Source organism: Rattus norvegicus, chromosome 3 (assembly GCF_021556685.1).
Source record: "Rattus norvegicus strain SHRSP/BbbUtx chromosome 3, alternate assembly SHRSP_T2T, whole genome shotgun sequence".
NCBI lineage: Eukaryota > Metazoa > Chordata > Mammalia > Rodentia > Muridae > Rattus > Rattus norvegicus.
The window spans coordinates 114,289,193-114,305,881 of record NC_141536.1 but is presented as its reverse complement, the minus strand read 5'-3'; the positions used below and the strand labels follow the sequence as shown (position 1 = coordinate 114,305,881).

Genomic DNA, 16,689 nt, shown 5'->3' with positions numbered 1-16,689 from the left:
TGGAAACCCCAGTTCAGTGCCAGATGCCTAGTTTGGACAAAGATGTCACAAGGCAACCACATTTTGTCTGGTCTCTCCTACTGAACAGCTACCCTTCTGAGAAACACTTCCAGAATCCCACTTTAATAACATCACAGCTAGACACCATCTCTTTCTATATCTAAGAGCAAGGAAAGGAACAGCATCACTGGGCATGATCCTCTGCCGAGACTGATACCCAGAACTGTCCCCATCCTGATTCGATCTCAGGAAACAGACTCTGTTCTGAAGCTCAAGCTAGACTCAGGACAGAGGCTGTTGAGTCCTCATGGCCCCTGAAGCAATCTGAGCGTGTGACCTCTTCAGAAAATGGCAAGGCCTGGGGTTGGGGATTTAGCTCAGTGGTAGAGCGCTTGCCTAGGAAGCACAAGGCCCTGGGTTCGGTCCCCAGCTCCGAAAAAAAAAAGAACCAAAAAAAAAAAAAAATGGCAAGGCCTAAATTCTCACAGCCTTAAGGCACCAAACTCCTCTGTCTGCTTCCTACTCTGCCAATTTGAACACATCTACATGGGTCCAGAAGCCTGGCCCTCTAGAGAGTAGGGTATAACTTGCCGGGAGCCTGCATGGGCTCTTGAACACAGTCAGTACAGCACATTGCATGAAACAAACCCAACTTTATTTCTGCCCTTTCCCGTATGAATGAAGCCCCTTCCTCACTAGGTCAAGGTTCTTGTTCCCCTCCCAGCCCAAGCAGGGCTCCCCTGGCCTCCCAACAGGCTCCTGGAGAATGAAGGGCTCCTGGCCTGACCCTAGCACCTACGTGCTTTGTTCTTAGAAGAACCTCATGGAAGATCAAGAAAGAATGTGGCATGGCTGAAGGACAACAAGTAGTGTGACATCTGCCCCTCGATGACTTCAAGTGGGCAAAACAAACGGTGATCTGATGTGGGACTAAGGTTCAAGGCTGCTGTCCAAGGCCTTGGTCTTGCCAAGGCCTCCACCATGCAAAGCTGGTCAGGAGCCACCTCTTGCTAGTCCAGCTTAGTAGGAGAACAAGGTGGGCTCTCTGCATCCTGGAGAACAGAGCTTAATCCCAGGGCTTTAGGCCATCTTTAGAGCCAGGCATCATGGACAGCAGGATATTCAGGGTCCCAGCCACAGAGCTTCCCACTGAGGTCCAGGCCCAAACCAGCACTCAAGTCCATGCCGGGAACTAGTCCTCAATTGTAGAACTTCCAGAAGTCTTCAAGGCTGAATCCTTGGTCTTGATGGCCACCCTCAGGATCCTGTCTCCATGCCAACCATCTTCCATCCTCCAAGGCTAGGAGACTCAAGTCAGGTAAAGCCCCTAGGGCCTTTCTATACCTAGGAACTCTGCAGAGAAGGGGATATTGTGCAGAAGAGACCAATGGAGTGACCTGGACCTCCAAGAGTAGCCAGTGCAGGGGACAGAAGACAGGGGTGATACCGAGAGGGGCCAAGGACTAGAAGACCTAGCTGCTTTGGGCAGAATACCTCTCCACTTGGGGACAGAAGTTTACAGGCTCAGTCTCTGGGCACCTCTCTGATGTGACTTCCAGGTGCACAGCCTCCTGGAAGCAGAGCTAGCCTCGCAAAGGCATCTTGGATAGGTGTTGGCTTGTCTCTGGCATCTGGAAATGAAACAGGGGGTACAGCGGGTGCCTGGGCTGGCTGGAACTGCTCTAGAGAAATGCTGTCTGCACCTGCTCCAGGCCTCGATTTTGAAGCAGCGGCCAGCATTTGAGGTGATCTTGCCAAGGCTCCCACACTGAATGTGCTCTGAGCAGGGTGTTCCCATCCTTGCTGGCTGTCTACAAACCCAGCAATAATACCCTGGCCTCCAGTCCCAGAGCCACTGGGGGCAGAGCTTCTAGATTCTTCTGACAGTGCCTCCAGAAGTCTTTGTAGATGTGATATAGAGGCAGGAGTGGGGCTTCTCCCATCACTGGGGGCCTCGAACCCTAGAGCAGGAGAGAACAGAAAAGTCAGGTCTCAGAACTGCAAGAGAAAGCATAGAACATGGCTGCAAGAATTAATGCTGGTCTTTGGCTTTACTTAGGGGGCTATGGAGCCAGACTTGCAGAGGTCCTAATAGCCCACAAGGTCTCTAAGGCACAAACTATTACGTTCCTACTCCAGCCTAGTACAACCATCAGTCTGGGCCTACTGTGCTTGAGAGGTTGAAGCTGGAGAACTGTGAGTTTGTGGTCAGCCTAGGTTACACAGAGACCGTGTCTTGAAGACAAATAAGAACAGCCAAGACAACCAAGTGTGTTATTCCTTCCTTGTTTGGCCCCTCTGGTCACCACAAAAAGATCCTGCTTGCCTTCCTACCCACACCCCAGCAGCCCAGTTGGGTTCTGTGAGCCCAAACAACCACATAGCCTTCTCCTACCACATCCATCCTCAACCACCCAGCACACACCTCCCACCCACACATCTTGAACATCTTCTGGAACCATTTCTGTTCAAGCCAAGAGGAGCCATCAGAAGCTCCTGAGTGCTCTCTGGTCTGCGCACTGCCGGGAGGGGAAGGACCTTTCCGCTCTGCTTTCTCTTTGTGCCACACCCAGACCTTGACTGGCACTACTTTGTATGACCCCACTTCTGCCTCATGGTCCCGCCATTCTGCTCACATACCTTGATCATCAGTGTTCGGTGACCCATCCATGCTGTCTCCTTTAACCAGTGGCCCTCCTCCTGCCTGATTCTGCTGGTCTCATAGCCACACCCTCTCTGAACTACATCAGCACCAGAAACCACAGGAGTTGAAGCCTCCCTCCATTTCTTGCAATTCATCACCAAGCAGCAGTGTCTCTAACCTCTACCAGGTTTGCTGTCCACCTCGGCTGCCATCATCCCTCCACAGGGACCACATCTCTAGCCACCTTCTGTCCCAAGTTCTCACCACACCCCAGTCCCCAGAACCATCTTATATCTTGTCATCTCTACCACATTTAGGTACTTTGCAGGCCACGCCCCTCCCACTGCTCTGTCAGCAACTTCCCCTTGGTGTGTGGAGCAGCGGCCATGAGTGATCTCCAGATCTGCACATGGACCCAGGTCCACTCCTGTTGTCTTCCTTCCCATTACTGCCATATCTGACCCTCCTCCCCTGCCTTTCTGACTGACCTTCCTTTCTCCTCCAGGACCTTCCCCCCCCCTTCTCCACTGTGTCATCATTTCAACACCCAAACCTGCCAGTTTGTCCACCACTGTAGCAGCCCTCCCCTGAACCAGTTCGTTCTAATCCCAGTTCTCTGCTCTCTGTGATCGTCAGCTCCAGGCTGACCTGCAATGCTCTCACATCTCATTCTCTAGTTTTAACAAAAAACTATGTAATTTTTGATTAGTTAAATATTTTAATATATAAATCAGGGAAAGTGACATTAAGAGTGATATGGCGGCACGTGCCTCTAATTTCAGCACTGGAAAAGGTGGGCTGACCTCCAAGTCAAAGGCCAGTTTAGTCTACATGTTGAGTTCCAGGACAGCCACCACTACATAGTGAGACCCTGTCTCAGAATAAAAGGGAAGGGAGTTGCTGTTCAAAGAATATTATCTAGGAAGCAAAAATATTAGTCACGCAGAGCGTGAGGAAATATTTCCAAATGACATAAGGAACAAAGAGACACCATTAAGAATATTTTTTTAAAACTCTTATAACTCAGCAAGGAAAACCCAATCCAACTGAGAATGAGTCAAAGAATCTGTGTAGACATTTGTCTAAAAGGTATACAGAGGACCTGCCATCTCAAAGAGGCTGGATGTGGCTAGGCATGAAATGCAAACCAGAGTGCAATAGATACTTCTATTCCCCCTGGCGAGGCTCACAACCGAAAGCGTGGCCTAAGAACCTCAGCACTTATGCAGAAAGGCCGGTAGCCACCTCCACAGGTAATGGAGGTTTTAAGTGGATCAACTGCTTTGGAGGACAGCCAAGTACAGAGTCACCATGGGGCCCCAGAAGTTTTATGCCTGGGATAGATACCAACATAGTATATTCATAATGGTCCCAAAGCAGAAATAACTCAAATGTTCATCAGGTGGTGAAGAAGTGTGGATGTCATTCGGCAGAAAAGGAATGACGTGCTCATAGGTACAGTAAGAGATGAACAGCGAAGGTCTGTGGAGGGCAGGGAGCCAGACACAAAAGGCATGTGGCTCCATTTATGTGAAATGTCTAGACAAGGCAAATCCATAGAGGCAGAAGGTAGATCACTTGATTATCTAGGGCTGGTAGAGAAAGGGGGGTGGGACTCAGGTGTAGATGACCTAGAAATGAGATCTGGGTCACAGGCGCACACAGCAGCTTCACTGGGTGTCACACTGTATTCCAGAAGGGTTGCAGCCATTTATGGTCCCGTCGGTGGAATACAGACACCTTTGCCCTGTACCCTTTATGAGGATTTGATGTTACCATCACTGAGATAGTGGACTTCTAATTCAGGGAGAGTGGGTGGGGTTGTGATTGTGCCTCATTTGATTTCTTCCAAGGTGCTCATTAGCCACCTCATGCACTTTTCTATTTGCATTTTGACTTTCTATTTACAGCACTCTCATAATACTGCTAGTTACGTTCAGTTCAGAAGCATCTGTAACTTTATACTTGGATTTTAAATTTACTTGTAGTGTCTCTTAACAGCTCTTCTTATGGTTACTGTTGGATTTATTATTCTTTCTGGTTGTTAGGGTTATTTGTGAGAAATTCTTCCCCATCCCAATATTAAAGACATCTCGTCAGTTTCTTGCTAAACTTTTTACAGTTTCTCCACACACGTACAAGTCCTTTATGCAGTATGGGATGTGACACTGTGCGACAGTACCTAGTTGTCTCAGAACCATCTAGAGCAGTGGCTCTCACCCTTCCTAATGCTGCTACCCTTTAATCGGTTCCTCATGTGCTGACCTCCAACCATGAATTATTTTTTACTGCTACTTTGTAACTAATTTCTCTAGTGTTATAAAATTATAATGTAGATATCTGATATGAGATTCCTGTAAAAGGGTTGTTGGATGCCCAAAGGGGTTGAAACCCACAGGTTGAGAACCACTAAGCTACTCTCTTTCTTTTTTTTTTTTCCCTTTTTTTTTTTTGGAGCTGGGGACCCAACCCAGGGCCTTGAGCTTGCTAGGCAAGTGCTCTACCACTGAGCTAAATCCCCAACCTGCTACTCTCTTTCTTAATCAAGCTCCCACCCCTGGAGTTTTCACATTTTTTTTTTTTTGACACAGGATCTCATTACGTAACTCTGGGTATCCTGGCTAGACCAGACTTGCCTCCAAGCTTACAGAGATCCACCTGCCTCTGCCTTCCCAGTGCTGATTCTGCATTAGAACTGTGCACCACCGTACCCGCTAGGTTTTCATTCGAATAGAATCCATTTCAAAACTTTCCACTCTGTTCCCACAGGCACTTATGTATCTCTACACTCATCCCCTGCACTTAATAAAGTCCAATATTCAGAATGCAGACAGATTTTTATATATTCGTGTAATACACATACACACACACACGCACACATTTTGTAAACTCATAACTGACTAAGTTAGTCTTTCCATGCCTTCTGTGTTGTTGCTGGTTTTGAAGACAGAGTCACTACGATATAGCCAAGGCTAACCTTGAATTAATGTAGCCTAGGTTAGCCTTGAATTAATATGCCCTTGCCTTGGATCACAGGTCAGTGCAGCCCCATTCAGCCCCACCACTTCGTTACATCAGGAGTGTCCTGGCCGCCACCTTTCATCTCGGATAAGTTGCTCTGCCAATAGCATCAAATTTGTTATGGTTTTTAGTGTGAACTTTTAAAGATTTATTTTGTTTTTAAATATGTGAAGGGGTGTGTATGCAGGTGAGTGCAGACGCCTGCTGGAGGCCCTGGGGCAGGAGTCACAGGTAGTGAACTGCCTCACATGGGTACTGGGAACCAAATTCAGTAAAGCTCCCCCTTCACCACTGAGCCATCTTTCCAGACCCTCGAGTGTGAATTCATTGGCTCTATAGATCAAACTGGGAAGTTTTAGGCTTTTAAACACTGCCTTCCTATCTGTAGCTAGAACGTGTACTTATTTAAGTGTTTCTGATACAGCTTGTCACTCTGCTGGCCTCAAACCTGTGCCTGGCCCTCCCCTCACTTCCAAGTGCTAGGATCATAGCTGTAGATCACACATGGCAATTTTTTAAATAGCTCCCCCTGGAGAGTTTTTAACATAGCTTCTATCTCTTGTTCTTTGTGCTCTTGTTTTAAAGTTACTTTGAAGGTTTGCAGAAATATAATTCTTATTACCAGTCAAATATATTGATATTTTTAAATTATCCTAGTCTTTGATTTTGCCTGTTTCAATATCAATCTATGATTAGTCACAGTTGCTTCTTTTGTTTTTGGTTGTTTTCTGATGTAGGGTTTTCTCTGTGTAAGCATGGCTGTCCTGGTACTCACTCCATAGACCAGGCTGACTTCAAACTCAGACCCATCTGCATCTGCCTCCCAAATGCTGGGATTAAAGGCATATGTCACCACCCTGGGCAGAATTTTGCTTCCTTTCTTAACACCAGAACTTTGTGTCTTTTCCTGCCTTACAATGGCAATGGTTAAATGTTGCAGGATATTAGATCACACAGTGAATCCTAAGACTGTGTCATCTACTGTGGTGTGTCTCACCCTTAGCACCCACCTTTGATTCCTCTGGCTGGAAGAGACATGCTCTTAGTAAATTTGTAGAAGGAAGCACCCATGTTTGAAAGGGATATCTAAATAAGTGGCAAAGTGACAAATCAGAGAAAGATATGACAGAATAGGATATGCCTAACTCTCATGAGAAAAGGGAAGAAAGGGAAACCACTTAGAAGAGAAGTGCACTTAGAAGAGGGAGAGGGAGGGAGAGTTGGGGGAGGCAGGAGGCAGTTTTACTGGGAGAATGTTTTAGGTTGAAGAGAGAACAAGGTAGACACAGGTAAAGACAGAACAAGCCAGAGAATAAGAAGGAGCCTGAAGATTAGAACAGATTGCGAAGGCTAGTATGCGGCCAAACTGCAATTTAGTCAGAGGCCAAGAGAGGAGCCAGGTTGAATGAGTCAGCTTGGGGAGGAGTTTGAGCCAGCACAGCTGAGTTGAACCAGCCAGCCCCAGTTCAGAATTAGAAAGGGTGAGCTTATTCTGCAGCAAGTCTCGGAGGCTGAAAACATTCTAGGCCTCATTTAGATTGTTCTGAAGCTAAAGCTTCCAGGACTAGGGACTAGGTTAGCAGACTGAGGCAGTAAGCTTGGAGACGGCAATTACATCCATCAGGTGAATAAAAGGTACTTTCACAGCTAAGACTTCTGTTTCAACACTGAGTGGATGGATAATAGTGGGAAAACTTACCTTGGTCATAAGATTTAATATTTTGTCATTAAAAGTTATTTCTAGTCTAAGTTTTGGTAGATGTCCACTATCTGGGTTGTTTCTCTTTCACTGAGGTTTTAGTCCTTTAGTGAGTATTAAGTCTTTTCAAGTATGTTTCCAAATTCAATCGTGAGGAGAGTCCTTGTGACCCAGCCCACCTCTCCTTGCCTCTTCACCATCCCTTACATCTTTAACCTTGCACTTCAGCACCATTCCTTAGACTAAGTCACTTACCTCTCCCGTGGGAGTCAGGGACACTTGGGCTGCAGCTGTACAACCGGCAGACCCGGGTGATATCTGAGGTGCTCAGGTTCCATCGCTGGCCAATGTGAACACTGGAAGTCCAGAGTGGTATGATGGTGGGCTGCCCACGCCAGCTGAAGGCAAACCTGAAACCCAGGGGTAGGACCTGTGTTAGATCACAGTACGGGGCTGGCTAGGAGGGTAGTAAAAGGGGATGGAGATGGGTAGGCAGGGGGGATAGAGGGCCAAGGAGCAGGAAGAGGGGTGGAGAGGGCAGAGAAGGGAGGGCAGGGAAGGGAGGCAGGAGGCAGAGGGCACAGGGAAGGGGGACACAGGGAAAGGGAGTGTGCTCACCTCCCATAATGCATCACTGACGAGTAGTCATAGGGAGCTAACATATTGCTATTTCGAGACTTGATGAAGTTGATCTCAAAGCCTTAAAGCAGACACACACACATGCTTTTGTATATAACAAGAAGACAGGCAGGGAAAAGCAGACAAGGAAGGGGAGGTGGGGTGACTTCTGAGAATCTACAACCTACAAGTGGAAGAGTCTGGCTCCCCTGGCTGAACCTTTAAGCTGGCCCCGTTTTCTGCACACCTTTGCTGTCCCACTCTACTTGACCCTGGAGTAATCCAGACCTGTATCAGGGGTACCTTATGACCATGCAACCATAACCTCCTACAAGTTCGTTCCAGCTCTTCCTCCTTCCCGATTCATGTTGCATGGCACTAGTCTTTGCAAACTTGCAGCATCCCCAAAGCTGTGGCTGCTGTGCCTTAGACACCGGTACCCTGTCTACTCTACTCTGTGAGCTAGCTTCAAAGATGTGCTGTCCTCTCCACCCAGGGTTCTGGTGCCTGACCACCTTCATCTTCCCATCTTGGACACGAATCTGCATGCATGGATCCCAGCAGTCCATTCATCCTAGTTGCCCAGAATGCCCAATTTTCCCCTCCAGGCCAGTGAGGGAGGGAAGGCTGCTGCCTGCTCAGGGCTGCTGGTCCTTACATGTTTGCTGCCAAGCCCCTCCCCCAACCAGACCCAGCAGGCCGTGTCCACACTATTCTTCCCCAAAGTCATCAGCGGCCTCTTTAGTTGGAGCCCCCCAGAGTACCAAATTTTTCTCCTCAAAGACACTTCATTATTAAACATAATTTTGGATAGGCAATGTATTCCCCTAACTCAAAAACCGAGTTATTTAACTGATCATAGTACTTCACACTTTAATCTCAGCACTTGGGAGACAGAGGCAGGAAGATCTCCGAATTCAAGGCCTGCTTGGTCTGCAGAGTGAGATCCAGGACATCCACTGCTATATAGTGAGACCTTGTCTCAAGAAAACAAAGCAAAAAAAAACACATACCAAGCATCTAGTGTGCGCAATGCCCTGAGCTCAACCCCCAGTACCACGGAAATAGAATACACATACATTAAAGACAACATACACAAATATTAAAGATAGTAGTGAGACCCCTACACCACCTGATTCCTCTCAATCCCTACCTCTCAATCCTTACAGAACTATAGTGATTAGGTTTATGCCTTGGCAGAATTTATGCACATTAGTGCCAACAGATCTCACTTTTCATACTTCCCCTATTAGGATAGCTGAGCTTTTTGGTTGGCACTAGGATGGAAAGCCAGTTACAAACCAGACAAGTGCTGGACCTTTGGCTCCATCCCTAGCCCTAGGTGGGTAGAGTGTTTCTGAGTCAATTTTGTTGTTAGAAAACACTAGTTAACTTAAGAGATGATCAACCCTTATTTATGCTTTTACCTTAATTAATTGCCCCCTTTAACTTAAATGGGCATGTTTAATCTATTCATTCTCTTTGCTTTTACGGATATAAGTATAGACAGCCTCTACACTTCCCCTGAACCTACCCTTATTCGGAGACCATTGGTTTTTTTTTTTTTTGAAAGATGTACTTGTTTTATGTAAGTACACTGTACACTGTCATTGCCTTAAGACACACCAGAAGAGGGCATCGGATTCCATTACAGATGGCTGTGAGCCACCATGTGGTTGCTGGGAATTGAACTCAGGACCTCTGGAAGAGCAGTCAGTGCTCTGTAGCCCCTGACCATTGGTTTTAAAATAGTGTTTTATAATTATTTAAAGACAGAGTCTATGTATCCTAAGCCTCACACTCAGGATCGTCTACCTCAGCCTCCAGAGTGCTGAGACCACATAATTTCCTTTTTGTTTTTTTTTTTTTTTTGAAAACCCCTGTAATTCCTTTAACCTCCAGAACTAAAATGATTTTGACTCTTCACTTCCATGCAAGAGCAGTTTGGGGGTTGGTTGGTCATTGGCTTCTGCTCTGTCATGATCAGGGTGTTAGCACTTGTTTTGTCAAATCTAGTTTCTCACAGCCTGTCAGTGAGAGGAGTGGATGAGTGCTTCTTACCCAGGAGCGCTTGAAAATATCATGGTCACCCCCAGCCCTGAACCAATCCTATTCTTTTGTCATGTGCTATCTGGTGCCTCAAAGCACTGTCTCTAGGGTAAGTTTCACACTTTTCATCTGGCCAACCCCAGAGCATCAGAAGAGGCTCCTCCACTGGCAGGAGGCCTCCGACTCCTCTGTACCCCCTAACACAGTGGATTCTGTCCCTTCACAAGCAGCCCTCCTGCCCAAGGCAGTTGTCATTCTTACCACTGAGCTCTGAGCTCCACATACAGGCTTTCACTGCAATCTGATGCCTGCACCATGCCCAGAGCACATGCTTCCCCTTGGCACCAGGGCTCCTCCTGTGTGCCTTTGCTCTGCCACTTCCACGGGTATTCTCTGAGCCACATGTCCACTGATGCCCACCTTGTGCACCTGGCCTTTCAGCATTGTCTTTTCTCTGACCCTTGCATTCGATCTGCCCCATGTTCCCAACTGACACACAACTCCTGATCCAATAGCATCTGCAATGTGGGGGACAGCTGAGTCAGTGAGCCGAGAGTCAAAGGACACTGCCAACCTCACATTCAGACTGACATTGGCATAGAGAAGAGAGACACAAAGCAAATGGCTGATGTCCTTTCTTGGATACAACTGTGGAGGTACAGAGCAACAGCCACAGAGGACCACTCTCAAATACCACAGGGGCATGAATCCCACTTACCTCATGAGAAAGGGACAGACAGTGTGGGGGATGAGCTCTTCCAGGGGAGGTGAGCAATTCCTCAACTCCAGCCCTGGCCTGAGGCCTGTGTCCCTCAGGGTCTTCTGGACTCACCCTAGGCCAACTGACTTACCTGGGAGGATCTCGTTCCAGTTCACTCGGATGTAGCGGTCCCGATCTGCCCGAGAATGCTCATGCCAGAAGCCGAGCACGTGCATGAGTTCATGTAGGACAATGCCCCGGCCCTTCTGGAGACAAGTGGGTGCCAGGGATACCACCTGCATCCCTCCACTGCGTCCCACACCAGAGAAGCACCTGTAAGATCCTGAGAATGAGCTGGCGTGGAGGTGAGCTAGCTGGCCACCAGCATAGAAACGGTCAGCAGGACAGACACCACTTGTGCTCTAGGAGCTGAGATGGACCAGTACAGACTACCCGTCCCCATCCTAGACTCTAGTCCCAGACTTTATATCCCATCTCCCAGGTCCCTTGACTGCTTGGTCTGTGAAGAAGCCGCAGCACTACCCGGAGCTGCCAAAAGGTGGCGCCTGACATGCGCAATAGAAGCAGGTCATCACATGAGCAGATCTATGCCATAAGCTTGAGACACAGCTTTCGTCAGCATTATGTCAGACCCCCAAAGAAGGTAGGATGTAGGTAGGTTATTACCACTACCCTTACCTCAGAAAGAAGGCAGAGAGGTTAAATTAGGGGACTCATCTAGATTCAAGTGGCACACGAGTGGCAGAACTAGGACCCAACATTTGCTCAGATTCATACAGGACCTCCAGAGGTGAGGGCTTTGTAGAGGAGGGTCCTGGGCCCAATGGCTATCCCATAACTTTGGCCCAGAAGGTCCAGGTCATGAATGAGCCATTCAGGGTAGGCAGAGGCTGAACCCAAGAAAACAGGCCCAGAAATAGGCTTAGATTTGTGCACACTAAGGGATAAACAGAGTATACACACGTGTACTTGCACATCACACACACACAGACACACACACACACAGACACACACACACACACAGACACACACACACACACAGACACACACACACACACAGACACACACACACACAGACACACACACACACACAGACACACACACACACAGACACACACACACACAGACACACACACACACAGACACACACACACACAGACACACACACACACACAGACACACACACACACACAGACACACACACACACACAGACACACACACACACAGACACACACACACACAGACACACACACACACAGACACACACACACACAGACACACACACACACACCACCCCCATTCACCAGGAGCACTTACCCTGCCATAGGAAGGATAGAAACAAAATCTCTCTGACCACGGTAGGCAACAAACCGGATGCACGTGAAACGTTCAAACTCGGCAAAGGCCTCCATAATGACCTGGCGGCTGGGTTCATCTAGGAAAGACACACCATGGCTGACCCCCTGCAGAAGCCCCCTAGCTCTTGAGGGCCTTTGAAGTCCACATGGCGCTGAGACCGGGACATTAAGCTCACCGTCCAACAGTGTTCAGAGAGGACAATATTGAGGAGGAAGCCTGAGCTGCAGAAAGGCCCTAGCTGTGTGACTGTGTGGGTCAGAGGGGACTAGAGAACTCCATCAGCATCCCCGGGGTTTTAGTACCCCTCCCCACCATAGCTCAGGATGCCCCGGTGTAGGAGCTCTGCACAGCACTGTTGGTATAAGAGAGGGGCTGTGATTCCGCAGAAGGAGACGCGTGATGTATAGATGGTGCAGGAGTCCTGATGCATAGGGAAGGAAGGTGGGAAGGCCCGCCTCAGCTCTCACTCACCGTACTTGCTGGAGAGCAGGAAGGGGATCTCCACAATGCCATCAACACCCTTGGGCCATTTATTATTGGTCACTGACAACAATCGGAAGGGGCTCTAAGGAGAGAGAGCAGCTCAGAGTTAAATGGAGGACACAGGCCACCTAAGCTTCCTAATTCTCCATGGTGCCATGCCTAAGTCTGTCAGGACTCTAAAGATGTGAGGCAGGACATGGAGGACTTGGGAGTGAGGAAACCATTAGAAGGGAGAAGGAAGCATGGAAAATCAATGGGCCAGCTGTGAGAACTTCAATAACAGAGGTCACAACATGTTCTATCAAGCAGATGAAAGTACTTAAGGTTGGTACCCCAGGAGACCTGGCCCAGGAGGACTCAGCCCTTCCCATGCACCTCCACGGAGCAGGAATATGGCAAAGCTTCTCCAAACATGAGAAGAATGGGAAGGGCCCTACGCAGAGTGACAGCCTCACAATGCTTCTCTCCCATCTTCCACTGACCAGAACTCTACAGTGTAGGTTTCATGGCTTACCCGAAAGCCCTGCACCTCAAGCCATCAGCATTTGATGCCACTCTACAGGTTTCAAGTGCCAGGCACATGTGTACACATCTCAAATGGATAACCTAAGCTCTCCCGCCTCTGGACTCCGGCACAGCCTCGGTAGCCAACAATCGGTCACCCCTGAACAAGCAGGATAGTCTTGCTTTCCCCTGCTCACTGACATATTCGTCAGTCCTCTGCCACCTACAATGGCACTGCCTCTCCTGAACAATGTGTCCTCTCTCTGAAATAAGTCATTTCCATTCCCATCAGCCTCCTCCCTTCCGAGACTCAGCCCCCCATCCCCAGGCAAGATGGTCTCTCCATGTTATTCCTTGTTCTGCTTTCCCTAAGGGGGATCTTGACAGCCACACAGGTCTCACACACATGCACAAGTCAATCTGGGCTGCTCATGTCTTTGTTTTTCAAGACATGGTTTCCCTGTGTCTCCCGGACTGTCCTGGAACTCACCATGTAGACCAGGAGGCCTCAAAGTCAGAGATCTGCCTCCCAAGTGCTGGGATTAAAGGCCTGCACCACCACTGCCAGACCTAGGTTTATGTCTCTAGCTTTGTGCGTTCTAAGCACTCCCTCTGGGCAGGGTGTCAAATGGAGTTGGACTTTGAATCCCCTCGTCCAGGAGCCCCTCTTAGGCAGACTAAGTTGTCATTTCAGCTGTCACCATTATCATATTCATAATGACCTGGAAAGTATCACCCAACCAGCCACACAAACCAAAGATAGGCCCAACTGTCAAGCACTCATGATACCTAGAAGAGGGTTCTAGGAGCTCTCATAGCTTTAAAGATGCTCATACACCATACGCATACTCACTGGCCGAATGATGTCCCCTTCTACCAGGAAGCTGCTTTCTGGAGTCTCCTCTGAGATGAGCCCTGGGAGGGGAAGGGATGTGTGTGAGCCTTGACTTCCAGAACACAGGCTGGGATGGACCCAGCAATGCCAGTGTCTATATTTTCTACTTTGGGACCAAACTTTCATGAACACCAAAGCTGTGTGACTTTGGGGAAGTGCAACAGCCCCTGCTGGGTCCCAGCCTGGAAATGTGTGTGAGGTCCTCAGCCTGCTTGTATCCTTCCCCTGGTTAAATGTAGTCCATGGCTCCCTCAGCATGTGTGATCCAATCCCAACTCCAGGCCTCCTGCTCTCAGGATGCAGCCTCTTCTTCCATCCAGACTCACTCCAGCCCAAGCCACACTCCCCAGAATATGTCCTGGTCTCTCTTGCCTTACCTTGCCCCCACCCACCACCTAGTTCTATTATCTATGTTGTGTTCTGAACCCTTGAAGTAGCTAGGAGCCGAAATTACAAAGTCACAGCCACAGAGGGAGTTGAGAATACTTCTTTCTCAGTTTGCCTTGGCTTCTCATCTTCCTATCAGGGAGCGTTCTGCAGCTGACTGCTGGGAAGAGAAACCTGAGAAGGACCCATGAGGCAGTGAAGGAAGCCACAGAAGGCTAGAGAAGAATACAGAAGCACTACTACCTGATCCCATCATAACTTCTGACTACGGATGTCAACACAAATTAGACCCACCCCTCTATGAGTCCTCTTAGGTAGAAGTCTCCTCGAGATCATTTGATCAAGGCTGCATTCTGAAATTGAAAAGGCCACTCTCCAGGATCTGATACAGTTGTGTGGTCTCAGCCCTCAGAGCCATCATTCCCAGCAGCTGTAGATAGTAGTGTTTCTGAGCAAGAGGTCAGCTAGGCAGGGGCAGCAGCTATTAGCAACTACTGTGAGCCCTAGCAGGGGAACGTCTGTTCTTTGACATTGAGAGTTGAGTGCCAGGAAGACTCTTGTTTCTGGATCCCTCCAGAAGCCATTATCACTGACCATGGATTGATGCCTATCTGAGCTTCTAACCAGCTCACAGAGAAAAAAGGGAGCAGTGGTCACCACCTACCCTAAGGCAAGGTTACCTCTGTTCTGCCAACATTTCAATCCACGACAGCGCCAATATCTGAATTCGTTTCATTGCCACCAACTTCAGACCACTGTGTCTGTCTTCCTCATGTTTGAGATCCCCAGACAGAGATGCCCTGAGCCAGACTTCTTCATTCCTTAATAACTAATCCCATCTGGCTAGGTCACACCAGCACACAGAGTGACTGACTTGTTCTCAAATATCTACTAATGATTTTGCTCAAGTCCCAGGCTGAGAGAACACCAGTGTTCTCTTATCGGATCATTCAAAAGAAATTTACAGTATCTGATATAGAAATAATTAACCAGCAAAAGAATACAGAAAAACACACTTAAGCATTTCCTCATGGAACTTGCATTTATTTAGAAGTCCCTGCATACGTAGGGACATTTCCTCTCAATCTTTCCTGCATGTCCACATTCAGCATGGCTTTTTGGAGTATGGCCCGGTGCTCTCACCTTGGTTAATTGCGGGGATGTCCTTGTCCTGAGATACTCGGCTTCCCTCAGGAGTGAAGCCTTCTGGGACACTGGTACTGCAGACTCCTGAACATCTGGATGCTGAGGGTGCTCCTGGGATCAAACCTGGCCCAGGCAGACAAGGGCAGACACACAGACGTCCTCAGGGTTCCATTGTGAGACAGGGCAGCAGGACATGGGGAAGCTGAGGAATTTGGGCAGCAAAACCCAGCCCCTTCCAGGAGAGGCCTCCCAGCATGCATCCCTGAAGCCTGCCTGGCCATCTCACTCAGTCATACCTAGTGACAAGGTCTAGACACCTTCAGTGAAGGAGGTCCCTTTAAGGGGCTAACACTTGGCTCCAAAAGGCTAGGGCAGCCAATATGAGGCAGAAAAGAGGCACAGGGGACTTTAAATCTTGGGGTGACACCAGATTCAGGGCTAGCCTCAGACTCTCCTCTTGAACTTTTTCTCAATTCAGGCTCAGCCTGAGTGCCTGCTGCCCTAGTCAGGCTAGAACAGAGCCCCTACCTTAAAACAAATAGTTACACAGTATGGCACTTGGCAATCTGGTAGATGGGCCCTCTCTGCTCCTACAAGTATCAGGAGGCCTCCTGCTCGCAGGGTCCTCAGGAGCTCACTTTTAGACACACCTTGCAGCCCCATGTTGGGGCTGTGAAGCTCAGTTAAGATCATTTTAAGCCACAGCCTCTGGCCTCTTCCCAATGGCCCAGAGGCTGGAGCCAGCTTACCTGTCAAGGAGAGCAAAGTTAACATCCAAGGCCACAGGCTTCCCACGCCACCCATGGTGGGTCCTCACTGCCTTCTCAGCAAGCAATGTACAGAATTGCGGCACGGAAGGGCCTCCTTAGCGCAAGTGCTCTGCTGCCCACCCCCTTTAATAAGGGCTTCTCCAGCCCACACCTGCAGTCTCCCAAGCACCTCCACCTGCCGTTCCTCCCAACAGCTACCACCTGAAGGGCTGCCCAGTTTTACCTGAGAACCCTACCTGTCGCCAGGCCTGAGCCTTCTGGACCGTAGTCCCACCCATCTTGACTGAAGTGGGTAAAAAGTGGGCAGGGGATGCAAAACAAATCCTTAGGATAGATACCCTTTAGCCGCGTAGCTTCCCTGAGATTCCTGCTCCTGCCACCAGAGGGCAGAG

The 16,689-nt window shown here is 48.7% G+C and overlaps 1 protein-coding gene across 1 annotated transcript; it reads right to left on the bottom strand.

The window, feature by feature from the left end:
• Nucleotides 1-637: 637 nt before the first annotated feature.
• Astl (astacin like metalloendopeptidase) lies at nucleotides 638-16,382 on the bottom strand. Its single transcript, NM_001106504.2, is given in 9 exon segments — nucleotides 638-1,961; nucleotides 7,620-7,774; nucleotides 7,983-8,064; nucleotides 10,883-11,064; nucleotides 12,071-12,188; nucleotides 12,584-12,677; nucleotides 13,953-14,014; nucleotides 15,525-15,650; nucleotides 16,277-16,382. Coding segments are annotated over 9 exon segments (1,311 nt in total). The 5' UTR covers nucleotides 16,332-16,382; the 3' UTR covers nucleotides 638-1,524.
• Between the last annotated feature and the right edge of the window lie 307 nt (nucleotides 16,383-16,689).